The sequence below is a fragment of the Ornithodoros turicata genome, chromosome 5, assembly GCF_037126465.1.
Source record: "Ornithodoros turicata isolate Travis chromosome 5, ASM3712646v1, whole genome shotgun sequence".
In the NCBI taxonomy this organism is placed as follows: Eukaryota; Metazoa; Arthropoda; class Arachnida; order Ixodida; family Argasidae; genus Ornithodoros; species Ornithodoros turicata.
In genome coordinates, this window is record NC_088205.1 from 1,137,559 (window position 1) to 1,157,837 (window position 20,279).

The window sequence follows — 20,279 nt, forward strand, 5'->3', positions numbered from 1 at the left end:
GCTTAGCTCAATTGGTAGAGCCCTGGACCGGCAATCCAGAAGATGTGGGTTCGATCCCTACAGCTGGCTAACCTTTTCAGTGACTTTCATCTTTCATCGTATATTTCCGAAGTTGCACTCGTAAGCTCAACGCCAGAAGACAGGTGATCCCCACGTTCCGTGTCAGGGTTTTCTCTAATCCCTCGGGGAATAGTGCAGAGATTGACACGGGCCGCTATTTTTCTGCCCGGCAGTCCCTCTGACCAGGCCAGCCCGTGGCCAGTCTGATGATGGATCCGAACCCTCTACCTCCTAGTCTTTAGCATGACGTTGGCGACTTGACGACCGCGACGCTGGCAGGAACATGGGCGTAATCCGTTGTTCAGCGACCGTACCATATCGTCCTCCTTCCCGCCAAGCTTACGTAATCCGTTTTAAAGGGATCCCGACAAGAATAGAGCCGTTTCGATAACAGACCCGGAGACCTTGAATCCCATCTCCGGCTGCAATATAGCCTTTTCTTCTCGGTGCCTGCCGCGCTCGAGGAGAGGTTACGCAGTGCAGCATACAGGGACGCAAATTGAATTACCACGGGGGTAATGTGGACCAGTAGAACGTATAAGATAATTTGGTTACATCGCGAAAGAATGTGCGGTGTGAGGAAGGGCTCTTTTGAGGGACACCTAACAGCCTTCGCTATGAGATCGCTCAAAGAGAAGACTGGCCCCAATCTGATATAACTGACATGGACTGCCGTTTATGGCCCCCGATAGCCATCTTGTCTGGCCGACTGGAACGGGTGTGCAGACACTATAATTCAATTCTGATTTTCACGGTGTCCGAGAACAATCGCTTTGCCCATGAAATGGAGGGTAGCCTTTTAGCCGATATTCAAAAACAGAGCGAGAAAACTTGCTGCTCCACTTACTGAGACGACTGCGGCGGCTGAGAATAACATTTTTGCGACGATAGACGACAACGAAGCACAGTAACACACTTATTCTTACAATTTTTTTTACTAACTTCTTTTCTGCATGCTCACTATTTCATTATCTATTGCATAGGCTCGCCAATAATAATCAGAACAAAGGAGCTACTTGTATACCCTGAAATGTCTCACAAAACATTACACTTCCTCAAATTAACAACGCCCCGACCATTTTGAACACAATGCTAATGACGAGGGCGGTGCCTAGTACAAGAACAGGCTCTGTCCAAAATATCGGAAATACAGTTTGTGGAGGGTTCATCAAACGTACACACCTATTTATAGTGACAAGTAGCACATGCTGTAACATCAAGTGTGCTTCGCATAGTTTATATTGTTGCCTTCAACCCTACGTTGTTCGATGCGAAATTTCTTTCGTGTCGCGCCAACGTTATCGTCGAAATCGCAACACTATCGGACGCAGAGTCGAGGTAGTCATACCCCTTACTTAGAGCTGCAGAAAACGAGCTTATCGTGCCACTGCAGAAAATTCGTGTGACGAAAACGAAAACCAAATTGCTCGTACAAACCTACATACAGCAAAAACATTTTTTTTTTCCTCGTCAATGTATCTCAAACTCAAAGCTTCACCGTTTCCCAGAAATGAAATCAAACTTTCCTCATTTTTCGAACTGCAATGAGATTGGTAGCCCCCACAACGAACTGATGATACGATTATCCTTCCTATACCTCGCGAGCCGCTATGCAAATCCATACACATGTGGATGAGTGACGAGCAACGGAAAGTGAGAGACGCAGCTGCAAGAAGGAACTCGTAAGGGGGTACTTATCGTAACAATCGGCCGCGTAGGGTCGGTGCGGACGCCCGGAATTGGCTCATGAAGTGGTTATATATGCTCTTCCGAAGGTGTGGTACATACTCTTTCATTTCCTGTGAAGGGGTTGTGTGACAATCCGTCCCAGTTTTTTCTTCTTTTTTTTCGATCAAGTGCAGAAGCCTGTCATTTGCATTCCAAGTTTTACAGCAAGGAGACAACTGTGTATTTACACGAGCGACATCCATACCAGAATATCCTAGTGGAAGAAGAAGCAAAAAGCATTCGCGGAGCAGAGGTTTCGTAGAGTGTTGTGTCGAACATTCGCGCGGTTCCAGAATCTAGGGAGCAGCGCACTTAGCAGACGACATCGTCAGCACCTTTTTTTCTGTCGTCTGCTACGGATTATCTTGTGACATTCTCCACGGTTGGCAGTGCACGTTGAGTGCTCGCGCTTATATTACTGCACAAAGTTACGATGACGTTTGTCGAATCTTCCACTGGAGTATTCTACAGAGAATGCCGCCCGTGTGAATACATGGTAATAAAGGCGCAGAAAATCGACAGCGCGAATACCGAAACGTCATCCGGCTCCGACATCTCACTGCAGCATCCCAGCCAGCGAGACTGACGTGGGGGAAGGTCACGTGCATACAACGACGCGGACGTGTGCTCCAGGGTTTGTGAGTCGCCACCTACAGGACGTGGAAAAACAATTACGGTAATTTCCGGAATATAACGCGCGTGTTATATGACGGAATTTGGCGTCCGGGTCCCTTCAGTGTGCTGTATACCGCGGTGCGCATTTTACGTGGTACTTTCTGTCGCGGAAAACCAGCTTTGATTCCTAGCGGGTTCGAACCCGGCAACTCGGCGGTAGGGTATACAAGTTGCTTAGATATGCATTCTCATGCGAGAGAACTCTTTGGGGCTGGCACACCGACCACTGTGGTGCCGCTCACGATAATAGTTGTAAATAGTGAAAGGGTGGCATGGCAATTTCTGTTGTCACCAACGTTAGCGGTTGCTTCCCAATCTGGTGTTGGCGTTACCTGAGTAAGATAGTCGATTCCAGTTGATTTCACATTGCAATAGAAGCTCGAAATCCTGCACTTTGTTTTCACACGTTCTTCACTAAAGCCGATGAGGTCCCCGACTCACTGATACGTAGGAAGCTCAACCCCGGAAACACACGGGTACTGCGAGTGCTCAGCTTTAGGCTATCAGGTTCGCGAAAATCTGCACCGTTTAGGACAGTTGCATTCGTGCTGACCAGTTGGAACTGCAGCCTTCGTTCGACTGGCATCGTCCACTTTTTGGAAAATACGCAGGCCGGACTGATATCTGCTCATCAGTAGTACGATCCTCGGCGTGGTGAACTGTTACCAAGAATGCCGGTGAACCCTTCACAACCAACTCACGTGTCCAGCAAATGCTCAAAAACGCGTTTTACCGAGTTAACCCCAAACATCATTCCGGCTAGGTATCGATAAACGTATTACGAAAAATAAGATACGTGTACACGAATACTGGGTACGACGAGATACCCTTGGTACACTACAAAGCGGTAACTATGAAATGCAATCCTATTGTACTTTTTTTTACGTTACGCAATCAAGGCGCAACACAATACTCGCGCTCAGTGTTCGATAGCTTTAACAGATCGGAAGGGTGTCGCCCACGATATCCGTTCTTTCAACTCACTCACGTGACATTGTTAATCATAGATTTGACAGCGTCGTGTCTTATCATGGAGGTCTTCCGATGCACTAAAACAATGTTGTCGACAACGCGATATTCTTGTGTAGATCTAGTACCACTACGGCCCATAGAAATGGGGATAAGATTAACAATCACTCCAGAGGACAAGGGTCAGCATGGTCCGACACACAGAGATGCATGGGGAAAGTAAACTTTTACTCCCCAAAACATTTTCTCCCTTATTCTGACCTCACATAGCGACGCAAGAGGCGTACGCGACGAAAACAGCTGTCCCAGAGAAAGTGGCCCCGGTGCAGGGCACCTCGCGAGATGCACCAATTAAACGGCACGCCCACACAAGAGATCACTATAATCATATATTTACCTGCACGCTTTCGTGGGACGTCCCTGACCATCGGCCATGACGGCACCTGGACGAAGCACACACACCACGCACCCAAAGGGGGAAGGTTCCTCACAGTTTCCTCGTAGACACCGCTAATTTACGCGACAACACGATCTCCTTTTCCTTCTGTCCTCAACACCGTCGAAGAACGATCAAAAGCTCACTTCGTCGGCATCACAAGTGGGTGCGTTTTCCTCCTCTTTTCTGAACCACAACAACGACACAAAGAAGAAACAACAAGTGCAATACCGCCACCACTGGAGATCACATGTCGAACATTCACGACTTCTTCAGAACGGTCATTTTCACTCGCTTTCAATGCTTGGAGTTTTCACCGCTTTGGAAGTCACACTGTCTCATAGGCAGTTTCGGTAGGTATTTCAAAACACAATGCACAGGAGAATAAGAACCCTTCGATCGCGTAAGGCTGCACAAGTTCACTCCGGGCGTGGTCTTGAAACCCAACGAGCGTCAAGCACAGTTAAATCAGCTATCATCGTTCTTACGGTGTCACCCGCTTGTAAGGGTGTTCTGTAGACGCAGCGTGGTCAGCAATTTGAGTCAAAAAAAGACGTATGCACCTGAGACGCCCCGCTTACAGGTTAACTTTTTAATCTCACGCGAGCGGCCCCCGACGCTCGCCGAGGAATCGATGCAGCTCCGCGATGGTACGCGACGCTCGCAGACGAAGGTTTCTTTTTTCCTCCAATAATCACGCGCCCCTCTCATTACGTCATGTGGAGCGGAACCTCGGGTTTCCTAGCGGCGGCTGGCCGAAGCGCCGGAACGGATAAATATCCCTTAGCGTGAACCTTCGCCACGTTGATTTTTTATTTTTTATTTTTACTGAATGACGTAATGATTACATGACGCGTTTCCCTGCGGATTGAGCAAGACACGCGCATACATAATCTCTGACACAATCTAGCGCTAGCTCCTCGATGTTCTGCGGTTGTCGTTGTAATGCCTGCAGCACTACAATGATATGATCCCAGCACACAACTCGATTCAATGGTGCGATATTTAATTCACGACACTTTGACGCCAGCATCCATACAACGTGATGTCACTGGCAACGTAGGGAGCCCCTGTAAATCTTGCTTCACTGCCAACCGGTTCCCTACGAGGAAAAGCCCTCTTTACGTCACGTACACCTTCCTACGCGTACACTAGTGACCACGCTTGGATTTCGTCAGTGCAAGAAGCAACAACGGCGCGTTCATCGTTGGCGTAAAAGTTGCGGTTTCACGCTATCAGCGGAACGGAAGGTGTTCACGATTACGGCTCCGAAAAAATCGTACCTCGCCACCAGTCATGATACCACCAGCTCGCCTGCTTTTTCGTAGTTTTATGATAAATCAATCACCTTTGAAGAGGCTGACGCCACGTTGCTGATATTTGATTTGACAGCTTATTTTATCGTATCGTTTTCGTAGAGAGATTCCAGTATACTAAAACTCCCTCCCATCGCGGAGTTTTAGTAGATCGGATGCTATCTACGAAAACGATACGATATGCAGAGCGGTGCGAGTCAAATCAAAGGCATATAGCGATACGCTTATCAGGTTTGCGGAAACGATATAGTGAACATCTTACGATCTAATAAAACACCCCGATATTCAAACGAGTGATCAAAAACACCGTCACGTCTGCCAACCAGGAAGTGAGGTCAGATTGATAGATCGGAATAAACAGAAGGCGTGGAAAACAAGGTGAACGAGGAAAAGCTGAAACCGGACCGACTAAAAACTCTCCAAGATCCCTGGCAAAATATAACCATTCCATTTCACTTCAGATCCCCCCATTTTTCCGACCTTGCGCTATGGAACGTAGAGGGTGCGATGAAGTTGACGAGATACAAGTCTACAGATGCGACGGCCGACAGCGAGAAAGGAAGAGAACGTTTCATTACGTTATGTCCTCGCGTCTGAAAACAGCCTAAATTTCCAATCTCGAAAATAAAACGAGATATGAAGGCCTGATGAAATATAGGACATAAACAACGCGAAAATATGCCTTTTGCAGAACATATAGTAGACGGAGGAAGGCAATCTTGCGTGTACTTGAAGATGGCAATATATCCTCGAGTCTGAGGAATGGTGAACATGGAGATGAACACGCACGCACAAAGTGGTCAAAGGTGGGTTCATCCATCTTGCATGTTCGTCTCCCCGTTCAAACTCAAGGATATGTTGCCATCTTCATATGCCTTTTGGACTTAGACAAAACAAACGCTATTCTACGTAGATTTCTCAAAATAAAGTTGTTTGTTTGCTTTGCTTTTCCAGATTATGGTTATTTATATGGTGCGCGCTCGTACCCTTATAACTTTTAGTCACTGAACAATGAAAAGGCTAGTTCAACTACAGAGAACACTTTTTGTTTCTGCAGTTATTCCCGAAAAGAGAATCTGCGAAAGAAAAACTAAAAAAAAGCTCTTGTTTCATATCAGCGAGTCAAAATTTCTAGTCAAGCGAAGCCAAGTCAAGCCTCAGGACTTGTTACACCATGGTTACACATCGTACTCGTGCGTTTTCCGATATTCGTTAATAAATCAGTACACAAACGAAACAAAAAGTCACTTATGAAATCGAATGACAGTTGCTCGTATTCTCCCATTTGAATGTACCACTTGGCCATTGCTAGTACACTCGACAGCACGTTTAATCACATCCCGGACGAGGATTCCAGCCAGCTGATTCCATGGTACAGGTTGTAAGCGTGCAGTTTGCCGAGATGTTTTCGTCTTCAGGTGGACAAAATTAATCCTAGTTATCTGGCGACGTAGAACGACGTTTTATCGGCGCATAAGAAAACTCAAATGACGTCACTTACCTTCCCCAAATGCTTTGTTCGTCACCCTTCCCAATAGACGCAGTGGAAGACGTAAGGGACTCAAACACCTCTGTGGAAGCGTCGTCACCATCATCATCATCGTTGGTCCGCGAATCCTCAACTTGGCACGTCTCATCACAGGGTATTGAGTTCTGAGCTCCTGTAAGGGATAACAATTTATTCCCACGTGACTTTATATTATGGCAATTAATATGCAATGCAATATGGAGTGAAAGAGCAAAAATCATATTCTACCATCAGAGAAGAACGCGACAGCCTACCACCGGCTGTGCTGTCTAGGGTTTTCCGGCAGACTCTCAAAAGCCACAGCTGCTTCGCGGCGCTAACACGGAATCAAAAATATATACGAGTCGCGTTGGATGTCTACAGGGTGTCTCATGTAACGGGTAAATAAATTTTATTTCGAGAGAGCAATAAAAGAAAAACACTTTTCTGCTACTTTAGTTACAAACAGGTGATACTTTTGATGTAGCACCCACTCAAGTAGCAGAAAATTAGCGGTCGTTTTTCTTTTATTGCTCTCTTCAAATAACATTTATAGACACGTTACGCGAGACGCCCTGTATATAACCGACACGCTCTCGTAGCCTCCTCGTTAATTCGCCCTCGACACATTCGTCGATTATTGTAAGCAGCGAGCACAAGAAATCGTATCGCGAGTGTTTTTTTCTTTTTTCTCCGAAATCCCGCAGAACGGCAAGAAGAAGACTCAATCTCGTTTCTCCATTTCGGCGGCTCGCAGGATCCCATTTGCATATAGAGATATTCACGTGGCGACCGTCCTGCTTCGTCTCGGCGGGACTTTGCGCCCACAGATACAATATCAGTCGGAGACTATTCTGCCCGCCTCATATCGTCAATTATGGATGGCCAAGGTCAGGTGCGATGTTGACGCCCTTATCGCTGTCGCGTAATTGAGTATTCAAGACCGCCACGCCGATGTTCGTAGACGAAGACGTAAAGTAAATTAGAGCGGACGATTTATGTCGCCAGCATCTGTCACCGAATAAATTACACCGAAGGAGAATACGCGAAAGGAAATTATACGGGGCGTTTCACTTAACGTGGCATAAAATTATATTTTAAAATCTACTCGTCCGAACGTTATCGGGTGAACGCTATTCATCTCGGGGGAGACTCTGAGCACTTGTCAAATTTAATTCGCGAGAAATTGAATCTTCCCAAAGAAACCTCGAAATCTGCCAAGTCAACCTCACGTTTCTTTTTGTTTCGCTTTTCCAGAAACCGAAAGCACATATTTCGCTATAACGAAGATAATAGCCGGGGAAAAAAAATAAAAATAAAAAATTTCGGAAACAGTCATTTCGAGGAGCGCAAATTGGCAGTCTAAGGGTGCCAATGTCGTGCGCAAATTATAACGTAGCTCAATGGATGACAATACACAGAAGGATCAAACGCCAAGCACCAGCAGCATGGCTCATTGCAGTTCGTTGGTGGGTGCCAAGGTCGTGCTGAAGACTGGGAGGTGCTGGGTTCGAATCCTACCACCGGCTGTGATATAGTAGAACTGGGGACAGTCATTACTTAAAGCCCTTTTAAAGAAGCCCTGAGGGCACGTACTTGGATGTATCCGTCGATGCAAATGAAACGAAACCACACGCGTTAGAGAAAGACAAAGCAGCTTATCAGATGAGCAGGTCAGAGCCTAGACTCTAATAAGCTCCGTCACTCCAAAGCATGCGGCCCCGTCAGGTGGAATTTGCGTTCACTTCCTTCGCTCTGGAGATAGGCTTGATTCGCTTCATTTGTGTAGCGAAATTTGAATTGAACTGAAACCAAGTACAATGTGGGAGGCGATGGACATTTCAAAGTACTTAAGAGGATGAACGTGGCTCCAACCAAGGTTAGCTCAGAACAGAACAAACGTCGGGACCCTCTGTTCTGAGTTAACCTGGGTTGGAGCCACGTTCATCGTCTTCAAACTTACCCAACCAGGCACAGTTGTGCCGAATATGTTCACGTTTAACGTAGTTGCCCGCTTCGTGATTTTTTTTATTTTTGATTTTTAATAGCGCGGGTTTAAATAATGGCCTCTACAATTCTGATGTCACACAATTCCCCGATAACCTCTAATTAATCAATTTTAAGTTCATAAATTTTAAGCGACTAGCGATTTTGTAGTCTTGGACAGAATATCAGTCCGGCCGTATAAGCCATCTGCAAAAACATCATTCATGTTGCTCGGGTAGCTTTTTATTTAAAAATATGCTCGGAATAAATGTAAACACCCTGTATGTACATCTTTTTAATTACGATGCACGAAGACCCGCTTCTGTGGGCAATGACCTACGCTTCCTCTGTCGCGAGCGCTCTGTGATGAACGCTAAAATGTCGGGTGCCGGAAATAGCGAGTGAGCGCGGTGGGCTTGGGGCTGTTCTTTCTACAGACAGATTCCCAGTCCCCTTGCGTAAGAAGAGGGAGAAAATGTTTATTGCAGTATGAAAGAAAAGATTATAGCCCGGCGTGCCATTCTCTAAAGAAAAGAAAAACAAGAAATAAACAAAGATGATGGTCAAAGGATGAACGTGTAAAGAAACTATAGCGGCGCTTCTGGCCACTGTTCACTTGCTGTTCATTCGCGGTTCCGTTCCCCTTTCTAATCTGTCGCGTTTATTACCATTTCCTTTCTCGGGTTCTTCCCACCATTGTTCTCCTCAGCGCTCGAGATACGCTTCCTCCGGTTTCGGCTCACTTGCATAACAAACTTTGGTCGTGGATATTTCGACGTATTTGCACGATTTCTAAAAAAAAAAATGGGTGGCTTTGATTTATGACTGGCTCCAATTCTGCTATGTCGCATTTTCTCCAAAACCACTAAAAAAGTGAATGAACGGATTTTAGGTAGGGAAGGGACAAGGTGAAGGCTAGCTGGACGAATACCCTCACTTCCGAGTTGTTTGGGCTTAAAGGGTCTTGGAATGTAATTAAGACATTTTGCTGCGTTTGAGAAGTTGCGTTGTTCTTCGTTCGGTGTCAGGGTATTACTCCGTCGTCGATGTTTATGTAATTGATCATTTAGTAGCCACACACCCTCGTCGACACACCTGCAAAAGCGCCATCTATGCTGCTCTAGTACCTCTATTTATTTTTTAAAAAATGTGCATCGAATGGACATGAACACCGTGCAGAATATTATTCCTTGCACAAACGATTTCCGATTGGAAACACACATTTTCGGTTGAACACGTACATCGTCCGCTTTTCTTCATTTTTGGGTTTGTCCGCTTATTTGCGCAGGCATATCTCAACCGCGTCTGCGAGCAAATATAACCGGCGTTAGTGAGTAAACAAACATGCGGGGAATTCTCGCCCCAACGGGGAGAGAGAGAGACAGACATCGCCTGACTCTCAGTGTTACCTTCGGGAACATTTCCGCGTTCCCTTTCAGAACGGCGCGCGTCCTCAATTGGATTTCATTTGTTTTTATTTGACGCCCTCGCGATGTAGGTCACGGTTCTGATGCACCTTCCTGAGTCAGCGCGCCATGAACTTCCTTTTTGCGACTCTAAATTTATACGTGCAGTGAACTTAAGCGTCTGATTTTACTTTTCTCCATTTCCACTCTTCCGAAACAGGCTTAATTTTCTTTTTGAAACAGTATAACGGAGCCGAGGACCACAGTCTCTTCTCTATCTGTGCACACGATTAGCGAGGCTAAAAAATTGTGTACTAATATCGAGATTAGTAAATACGGAAAGTAAGTACGCGTCACAACGGAAATGGCTGTGTTGACGTGCGACAAATGACGCATGTATCGCCTATTTTACAGAGGAAAAAAATACACCTGTGGAATTCTCGAGCTGGTCTCTCAAACACTCAATGTCAGACTCTACGTTGAGCATTCACCATTATACGCAAGGCTTCGGAAAAATATGTAAAGTACGACGCTAACCAGTAATCACAATGCAGGAATACGGAAATAAAAGTATTTAGAGTACCATGTAAAATATTTAACACACTTCAGGATTATCATGACGGTAGATACATATTCTTTAAAAAAAAAAAACTTTGTGGGTTATTGGGTCGTCATCTAGACACACATATATACAGGGTGTCCACGCTAAGTGTGGACAGATTTTTTAAAAATATATATAACACTTTTTCCAAGATGAAATCAATTGCAATATAGCATATGCTGAAGGGCACTCCCTAGCAGGGCATTAGCATAGTCCAAATTAACTTTCATTAATTAACTTTTTAATTATAAAAGCTACAAAGTTGTCCCAGTGAGAACATGTGTTCCTTTCGGTCACTTGATATCGTAGCCGTTTTCAGAACAAAAATCCGTTCGATAGATTGCCCGCAAAAAATTCGTGAAGGAACGCCTTTTTTTTTTCTTTATTTTGTTCACTGCGCTTCTTTGAAGACGCGTATTTCCTTCATCCCCAACGGGAGAGGTAAAGGAGCACAGTGCCGCCTCATGCGTCGAAGATGAGCTTTAACTTGCGGGAACAAAACAAAAACATATTTATCGGGTGACTCTATCGGAACTGGCCTTATCTTGGGTTGCATTTTCTGTTTCCTTTTAATCTTTTTCCAGGACGCGAGAGGCGATAGTGTGCTCTTTCTTTCTCTCACATTGGGGGTGAAAGAAAGACGCGTCTTCTAAGAAGCGCAATGAACAAAATAAAGAAAAAAATGGCGTTCCTTCACGGAGTTTTTGCGGGCGACCTATCGAACGGATTTTTGTTCTGAAAACGGCTACGATATCAGGTGACCGAAGGGAACAGATGTCCTCATTAGGACAACTTTGTAGCTTTTATAATTAAAAAGTTAATTAATGAAAGTTAATTGAGACCTTGCCTTCGGACTTTGCTAATGCCCTGCTAGGGAGTGCCCTTTAGCATATGCTATATTGCAATTGATTTCATCTTGGAAAAAGTGTTATATATATTTTTAAAAAATCTGTTCACACTTAGCGTGGACACCCTGTATATATAATATACGTGCGACTTCTATGCCATAATAATGGCTATAGGGGGATATGATTTTTGGTATCGAATAGAAGATACTCACAAAATGTATTTACAGGCAGATAGCAAGCAGAAAAAGTACGAGCGAGACATTAAAATCAGGGTGTCGAACCGAACCCGAACCGGAAAAAATAATAGCGGTAACCGGTTCGGGCATAAAAGTCAGCGTGACTCTCAATCCCCCGAACGAGGACACACTGTTCCTCCACATCGTGGATTTCACAAATTTTAACCTAGCAGTCAAAACGGGGACGTATAGTAAGTATGCGACTTTAACGAGTTGAAGCGCAGTTGTCCTAGTAAGCGCCGCGGCTAGCGCCCCACGCACACGTACTCTTGTCAAATTCCAAGGAACCATCCTCTGCTAGCAACTGCTCTATTTGCCGTCCACCGAGTGAAGCAGGAATGGAGTTCCGTAACTCTATAAGACGAATGTGTGAAAGCAACATTTCCCTTTACACATGAGCAGTGAGAAACGTGGAAAGTGGAGCATACACAGAACGGTGCCTGTTCGAAAAATAAATGTAGTCCCGCTTACTGGTAGTGCAATTATGTTGCGACACATTGTCTTTGTGGATTAACTGGTACACTGCTGCGAGCCCGAACAGAGCAAGGCTTATTTTCGACGTGCTTCAGTACGGTTTCAGCACCGTCGTCTATCTTGTTTGGCTTCCTTTAAGTGTATCTTCCTGGCACTGCGCGTGTGAAAAAAAGTGATTTTGGGAAGACAGTAGGAGGACTACACCACTACATGAGTGGATGCTATATGCAAGTGTTCATCCACCATTTCTCCTTTCTCTCGCTTACCCGAAACGTCAGTGCAGACACGCATTTCCTGATAAAAGCACTTTTATGGGACGAAAGCGTTGGACCGATTTTTGGCGCGGCCGAACCGCAACGAAATCCAAGCAACCCGAACCGAACCCAGATTTTTTTGCGGTTCGACACCCTGATTGAAATACCGACAAAACTACGGTATCTTGAGCACGCTATACTCCAAATACGAGCTACCCTGACAGAATGGGAACACTTTGCAGTTGACCACGATGATCCGCACGTTTTCGTGGGTAGCCACTCTTTATAACGGTCTCGCGATACCTTTTTTGCAACCCTAAGCTGTCCAGAAGCCTTACGTAGAGTTGAGTTTGAAACAGCAGTGAAATTTCTCGTCCAGCTATATAAGAGTCTCCCTGCGTCGTGAATCTCGACAGTACATGCGTGGCACGATAAGGCGGCTTTATATGGTGATCGTGACGCCAGTCGTTTTCACGCCTGGCATAGTAGAAGAGGAGAAGAATGTTGCTAATCACGGCACATTTCACGCTTGCATGTCGCAAAAATGAGGCGAAAGGCGGTAAAATGTTGCCAGATGGTGTTACCTGGAAGTCGTCCAGGGATCCGTTTCCCGTAACGATAATAGATACGCGCAGGAAAAATAAACTGAACGCGCTGCTATGTTGCACTTGGTAACCGGTATGCAGCTAATAGGGACTATTTTTTGCTGCAAACCCTCCAGCCGTGCCAACCCTCGAGATGAATGCCAACAACCTACAAGAATATACGTACTTCCTATGGACGAAAACGCGTGAAACAACACAGCGGGGATTTGCGCAGAATTTTCACCTTAGAGGTGTGTAAGACAACTCCGTGTAAGCTGGCCGCTGCCATCTATATCCAGACCCCCCCTACACCCTCCCAAATGTTTGGCGACACCCTAACTTTTTACCTATGAGCCCCCTACAGAGGGGGGACCTTGCTATATCCGCTGTAACGACATGTCAGTAATGATACGTTATGACGAAACTGTAATAATGACCCCTGTGCTCGGGATTATGTATTAACGACAGAAAATGTACGGGTCGCGTCAAAATGAACTTGAACACCGCTCCAGCCTGCGAAGTGGGAAGAGAGCTACCCTGGCGGCCCCTAACAGAAAACAACGCCTTCACAACGAGGGTCAACCTTCTGAATGTAAATAGATTACGATAACACCTTCCGCCGTTATTTCTACTAAGCACCAGCAGAGGCCGGAATGACATTCAAGTTAACTCTGATGCGAGCTGTACCAGCGGCATGGCCGAGCGGGTAAAAGCCCGTTGGTGACAGCCATTGCAAGGTCGTGCTGATGGCTGAGAGGTGCTAGGTACGGTCCGATCACCGGCTGTGCTGTCTGAGGTTTTCCCTGGGTTTTCCGGCAGACCTTTCAGACGAGTGTCGGCCCATGAACTCCCACTCCTTCCTTCTGTCCTCTTTCCATCTGTACGCCACTCACAGCCACAGTTGCTTCGCGGCGCCAACACGAAATGTAAAAAGAAAAGAATCGGGTTACGCAGAATTTGTGTCTTTCCCGTCTTTTATGAGGCTGACACTTAAGAAATTTCATGCAACGTTTTGGCGTTACGGTTTGACGTGGGGTTATGTAAACTAACGTATTTAATTTTACTAAACTAAATGTCACCGGAACGAAAAACCTATGCCCCGGTCCTCGCGGACTTCTCCATATACGGAGAGAGCCCCCCCTTCAAATTTTGTACCAAATGAAAAGAAATGGACGAGATTACTCACACCTTAAAGGTGACAGAGACGAGAAGTCCGACTTCCGTCCACGTTTGGCATCCCCAATGTCGGCCATGGGTATGATATGTTTTTGGGCGGTTGTGACGTCGGATTTTTGTCGGGCTCACGTGCTCGATACTCGCCCATCTACCGAAACGTTTCGCAGCAAATTTCCATTCCCCCGTAACTTCCTTTTTATATTGCTCTCGTAAACATACGGAACTTCGGACCAAAAAAGATATCGTTTAAAATGAGGTTTTTAGGAAGAAAAATATTCCCGGAAACAGCATTGCAAAGAGTTTTATAGGAGACACATCCCAACCAGGGGGGCCCTTCTCCAACATATGAAGCTTTGCCTCCCTCTACACCACGTACGCGATGTACACAAAAACATGCTACGCTTTCCTACCGTATGAATGGCTACGCGTACAAATGGTACAAATATGGTACGTACCAATGGCAACACATGCGACCTTTGAGAATGTGATGCACCACCTGCGCAACGCGGGTGCCGCCACAAATGACCCATTTAGCGGTCTCTCTGTTGCAATAATTAGTGCAAGGTCACTCTTAACATGAGCGCCCAGCCGAAGCGAACAGCCGTGCATGTACATAGAGAGCCTCAACAATCGTAAACATCTTCAACAATGATGAGAGTACGCCGTTTCCGCAAACATAAAGATTTATTCATTCGCAGCGTTCGTATAATGACACGCCGACAATGGAGTCATGCGTGCATATGGGTCCAAAATGTCGCTATATGCACTTTAATACGACGACCTTTTTTTCTACCGTGGATTCATGAGAAAAGAAACGCGTATTCACACGACTAGCTGTGGGCGTGAAAGGCGTTACTGAAACACGTCGGTGTAATGTGGAATAACAGCAATGTTGTACATAGCTACTAGTAGCACCGCTACTGTATTCGCTACTTTTTTCAGTAGCGGAGTAGCGATCGCTACATTTTTTTATTGGTAACGGAAGAAAGTATTTCCGCTACAAATATGGGTAGCGGCGGACTCTTTCTCCGCTACCGCTACAGCTACTTTTCATATGGACACAGTGGGAAAAAGTGAGATAACGAAGACGCATATTTTTTTTCCTATTCCTTCTAGTTTCTCGTTAATCAGACAAACCTACATGACGATTTTCCTCGATTTCACTAACTTTCGCGCACTAAGCGCAATCGAATAGTTAGGAATATAATTTTCGTTAATACGCGCATTTCAAACTTTTTTTAGCTCACACTTGCGAAACGTAAACAGGTGTCTAACATAGTGCATAACGTGAAGTACGGATAATAAGCTAGTTCCCATCATACAATCAGTTGCAGAACTAATGTGGGCGTTTAAAGCACATTTGAAACTTTTCTTTCCTTCTTTTTCTTTTACAACTTTATTGTTCGGCGCAGATAAACAGAGCGTCGTGTTCTTTGGAATAGGAATACGAAAATATATCGGAAGCGCCACGAGATATCTCTCCAAACTTATTATTGCGCTCTAAACGTACCGCTGACTTTGCTTCAAGGTGTTTGTGGTGCAGGTGAAGCATTTGTCGCAAGATAGAATTACCTTAGCGTATACATGAAGGGAATTGCCTCAGGACGAAAGCCACCGATATTTGGAACAGGGACTGTTCTTCTTCGGGGCCCAGAAGAACAGTATCTGTTCCAAATATGGGCGGCTCTCGTCCCGAGGCAATTCCCTTCATACTTCCTTACCGGGTCGCTGGATTTCTACCCGTCTACCTTATAGCATATACAGGTTGCTGAACGCGATGGAGTTATTTTCTCACACGTTACGCTAGTAATGTGAGCGATAAAAAATGAAGAAATAATAATAATATTCCGGAGTAATTAAGTGTATGCTATACAGTGACGGTACACACGCGATTTGCTTTAAAGTATGTAATTGATTCTTGACAGCGTTTGACATGTTCAGGGAAACGTTCCGTGCGTTTTTTTTCTCTAAGTGCTCCACTAGGGAGGTAATCTCACACGGGTAGACTGGTATTTCGTCCAGTCAAACGTTTTGTAAGAGAACCCTATAGTGTGGCTCGAAGAATGGAAGCAACGAAGGCCTAAGCTTTGGCGGCTAACAGCACGGGCGTGGAGTAAATATTACGTCTTTTTACCACCTGGTAGCCACTATTGATGACTCGATGAGTGGACGCTTATGCGCCACTTGGTGACGGGAAAAACTGATGAATCCGTCGACAGGAAGCGGACGGAAAAGACTAAGGTTGGGATCCGTGGATATCGCGGACAAAATGTCGGATATGTGACGAAATGTATTGCATAGAGATGGGTACGGATAGCGGCACAGTATTTACGTTACTTTTTCAAATTTGTAGCGACGCTTGTATTGCGCTCCTTTTCTGTGGAGTAGCGTGTAGCGGTATTTCGTTACTTAGCTTTGGTAGCGGGTACAACACCAACAGTGTCGAAAAGGGTGTTTGCAAAACACAAACCTGAAACTGCGTTAAAAACGGAATATACCATACTCCCCTGAAAGGTATTCTCCAACGAATAAAAAAAAATAACGTGAAACTGCAATATTAGAGAGTTTTAGTAGATCGTACGCTATCGCGTTTGCGTATACGTAAGGGATACCGTTCATGGTTATGAGCACTGCGCTATGGGCGTGCGCAGAACCATCAACGCTATCCCTTACGTACGCAAAGGCGATAGCGTACGATCTACTAAAACTCCCTATTAGCTTAATGTCGTTTCAATAGATCGAAAGACTACGAAAAACGGTGCCGTAAAATCAAAGATCAGCAACCTATTGCCATCCACATCGAAAGAATAGGGCGTATCACGTTTTCACAGCCGTTATAGTCACGGAGTAGACCAATAAGCTTGATCGTGCTCTTTTCGTGGGTTTCTACTCCGTTGTTATGGTAAACACCTTGCGAAGATTCCTCACATCCACTCCAAGATATTCCGTGCTCAATAGCGCTATCTTGACGAATAAAGAACAGTTACCATTCGCAGGAATACCCCTTATCCCCCGCCTCTCGTTCAATAAATAGACGGAAGATCCGAGTGAGATGCATACAAGTTGTACCATTTCTCCGATCAATACCGCAGTGAACCGTTAGGTGGTCAACGACCCTCCTTCCCCTTATTAGCGACAACGTGCGGCAATTGATTTCGCTTTACCGACAGGAGAGCATTGCTCACCCCAGCACAACGCCAAAGAAATGCTTTGTTCGCCGATGACGGGACAGACAGTCATTTTCGTCACGCTTCCAGCCCCTGGGGAATGACACAATCGTCGCTGCTCCTAAAGCATGGCCGCTGACATTTCTGGGGATGCCGTGCGTAAACAAAGACCGGCAAAACGAACGCGTGCGTGTTGAACAAGTGACGGATCAACTATACACCTTTCGGGTGTATGTCTTGTCCCATGGCACACACACCGTTGTCGTGCAAGGTTCACACCTCACAGGTAAAAACAAAAAGGAGCTGTACGCGGACTTAAAAAGAAAAACCAGTAGACCAGACGCACGCATTTGTTGTCCCCCCCCCCCCCCCCCGATTTCCGGCTACCGTTATACCAGGACAGCGCAGGACCTTCTCCTGAGTTACGCCAATCACACTCTTCTCATTCTCTCTCGCATCTTCTCATCCTGGCGTCGGCACCTTTTTCGAAGCCAACTTTATTGGTGGAGTAAATTACGGAAGCCCGATACTGAAAGTTCGGCTGCGTTGCGCATATATTTATAACGTAGTTTTTGTCGATACCGATATATAGCTCCCTGACTTCGGCAGAACGGAGTCACAGATGAGATTGCGAAATCTCTTTTTGTGGGTCTTTTATGGCTACAACACTATAAAAATGGGCAGTTAAAAGCGCATTACCGTATCCAACACCGGGTACTTACGTACTAGGCAAACCTTATCAGTCTCCGCTTATCTATGACTACAAGCTCAAATCGAAACCCATATAAGCAATACGTACAAATCTATATGTTGAGGATATTTGTCTGGCAGTAAAGCGCATACATCTGCAGCCCACACACACACACGGGAAGTTAGTATTTGGGGGGGGGGGGGGCATATACGGGTAAGAGATGAAAAGTCGGATGGGCACGAAATGATATGATGAGATGTGGATGAGATGTGGACACGAATGGATGAGACGTGGACAACAGAAGTTGGAGTAGTAAGTAAAAAAATGATCTATTATGAATTAAACTAGTTAATTCAAATGCGCTAACGGAAATTTACACGCAGTCTACGTTGCGGCGGAGGCTCCGCCTTCTTCCGGACAAAAATATTAACTAAGTGAAGTTAATACTTTAAGTACGTTACTAATAATAAATAATACGTAAGTAGTTAAGTTAATAAGGACGCACGCCCATAACAGAAAGAGATATTATGTACGTAACGGCGCTAGCGTACGAGGCACTAAAACCCACTAATGTGAATGAATCGACAGAGTTGCTGAACGGGGGAATTCTCAGCGACCTCGCTATTCGGGTTTCCCGCACCTACGCTGCAGAAAAGCGTGCACAATTTATTATTCCACATTTCTTCGCAGTCTGTGTCCCTCTTTGCAGTTTGTTTTGTCCCAGACCAGCGTCCGTAGCTGTACCCGACCATGCACGAATCATAACCGCGGCACACTACAACGCACGTTCGGACATATACATTTACACACAGTGAACATTTACAACCACCAAGCGGAAAATGTCGGCTTCACGTACGTGGATAGTTATCGTCCACAGAACAGTCCGCCAGGATTCGGACTCCACGTACTCTATTCGAGATAAGGACAGCAGCACTATTGTTTATTTCTAATACATCCATCCGAGAAGAGACACGTGATCCAAGTTGAAACAATGAGTGCGCACGTGAAGAATATGGAATACAGGAAGCGACGTGACCTGCCAGTAAAGTCAGTCACAGTGTTAGTTTGTGCAGCAGAGCAACTCATCTCTCAAGTTGTCTCGTACGCGCATTCACTTTTATATTCCGCGCCGCGAAGCAACTATGGCTATGAACGGCGTGCAGACGTGAACAGATGGAGAGAGGACAACAGGAAGGAGCGTCTGCCGGTGGTGGGATTCGAACCCACCACCTCCCAGCTCCACCACACATTCAAGCGATACCATTTTTGACGAAACACGAAAAAATCAGCAGCCTTTGTTCGGGTGTATCAATAACTGTTCCGTTTACCTCTACATTCACGATAAATGTGACTATCTCGGCGTATCGTCAGCGATAATAGTTCATCTTCGGACAGCGACAAAACTGTATTGTATCGAGCAATTATCGCACCACCAATCAGTATATGCTGACCTCTGTGTGACATCACATTCTCACGCAACTCGACCGAATTTCCGACCCAACAACAAAAAAATCTGGAACGCACAAATAGAGCTCATATAAAAAAGTGTCACCGGGCAATTAAGCTCATTACCAGTATCCTATTGTGGTTAAACACTGACAAAATCCAATAAATCCATATTTTCTCGAAAAGAACGTCCATTAAATTCACCGAGTCACTGTCAAACGACCTGAAGACACGTAATGAGTAATTTGAGCACTTTCCCTTTCTCTCTCTGTCACCTTACGGCTCTTTCAGGCCCAAGAGTAAGCTAACGATGTTAGCCAATACAAAGTCCGATGAAAGCAAGCAGTTGCTTTTCAGCACAAGCACTGGCATCGAGCCACTTAGAAGTTGCTTCAATCGGGGCGGCAGTACCGTTTCTTCCTGTGTCGTAAGTTTTTATCGCCTGTCCTTCCATATACCTACGCAAAGGAAGCACGCGCTTGCAACCACCCTCGCTCCACGCATGATCGGTCGGTGTGCTTGCGAAAGAACGTGTGCCATGCTATACTCTATCGCCCCTCAAGTAGACACCTACAACACGTACCGCGGACCGGTGAACAAGAGCAGAATACTGCACGCATTGTTGTGCGTGCGACATATTTTAAAACAAAAGCGGTGAAAGCTGGATATGAGAACAAGAAAGGCGCATGATATTTTGTGCTACACAATGTAGGCTAAGG

The 20,279-nt window shown here is 45.5% G+C and overlaps 1 protein-coding gene across 4 annotated transcripts in view; it reads right to left on the bottom strand.

Annotated features, from left to right (window-relative positions):
- LOC135393780 (oxysterol-binding protein-related protein 1-like) overlaps window positions 1–20,279 on the bottom strand; it is a 73,129-nt gene that overhangs the window by 36,314 nt on the left and 16,536 nt on the right. For all 4 annotated transcript variants that reach the window (XM_064624040.1, XM_064624039.1, XM_064624041.1 and 1 more), the window contains exon 15: window positions 6,686–6,845. In XM_064624040.1, the coding sequence (XP_064480110.1) occupies window positions 6,686–6,845 (160 nt within the window). The remainder of the gene's footprint in view (window positions 1–6,685; window positions 6,846–20,279) is intronic.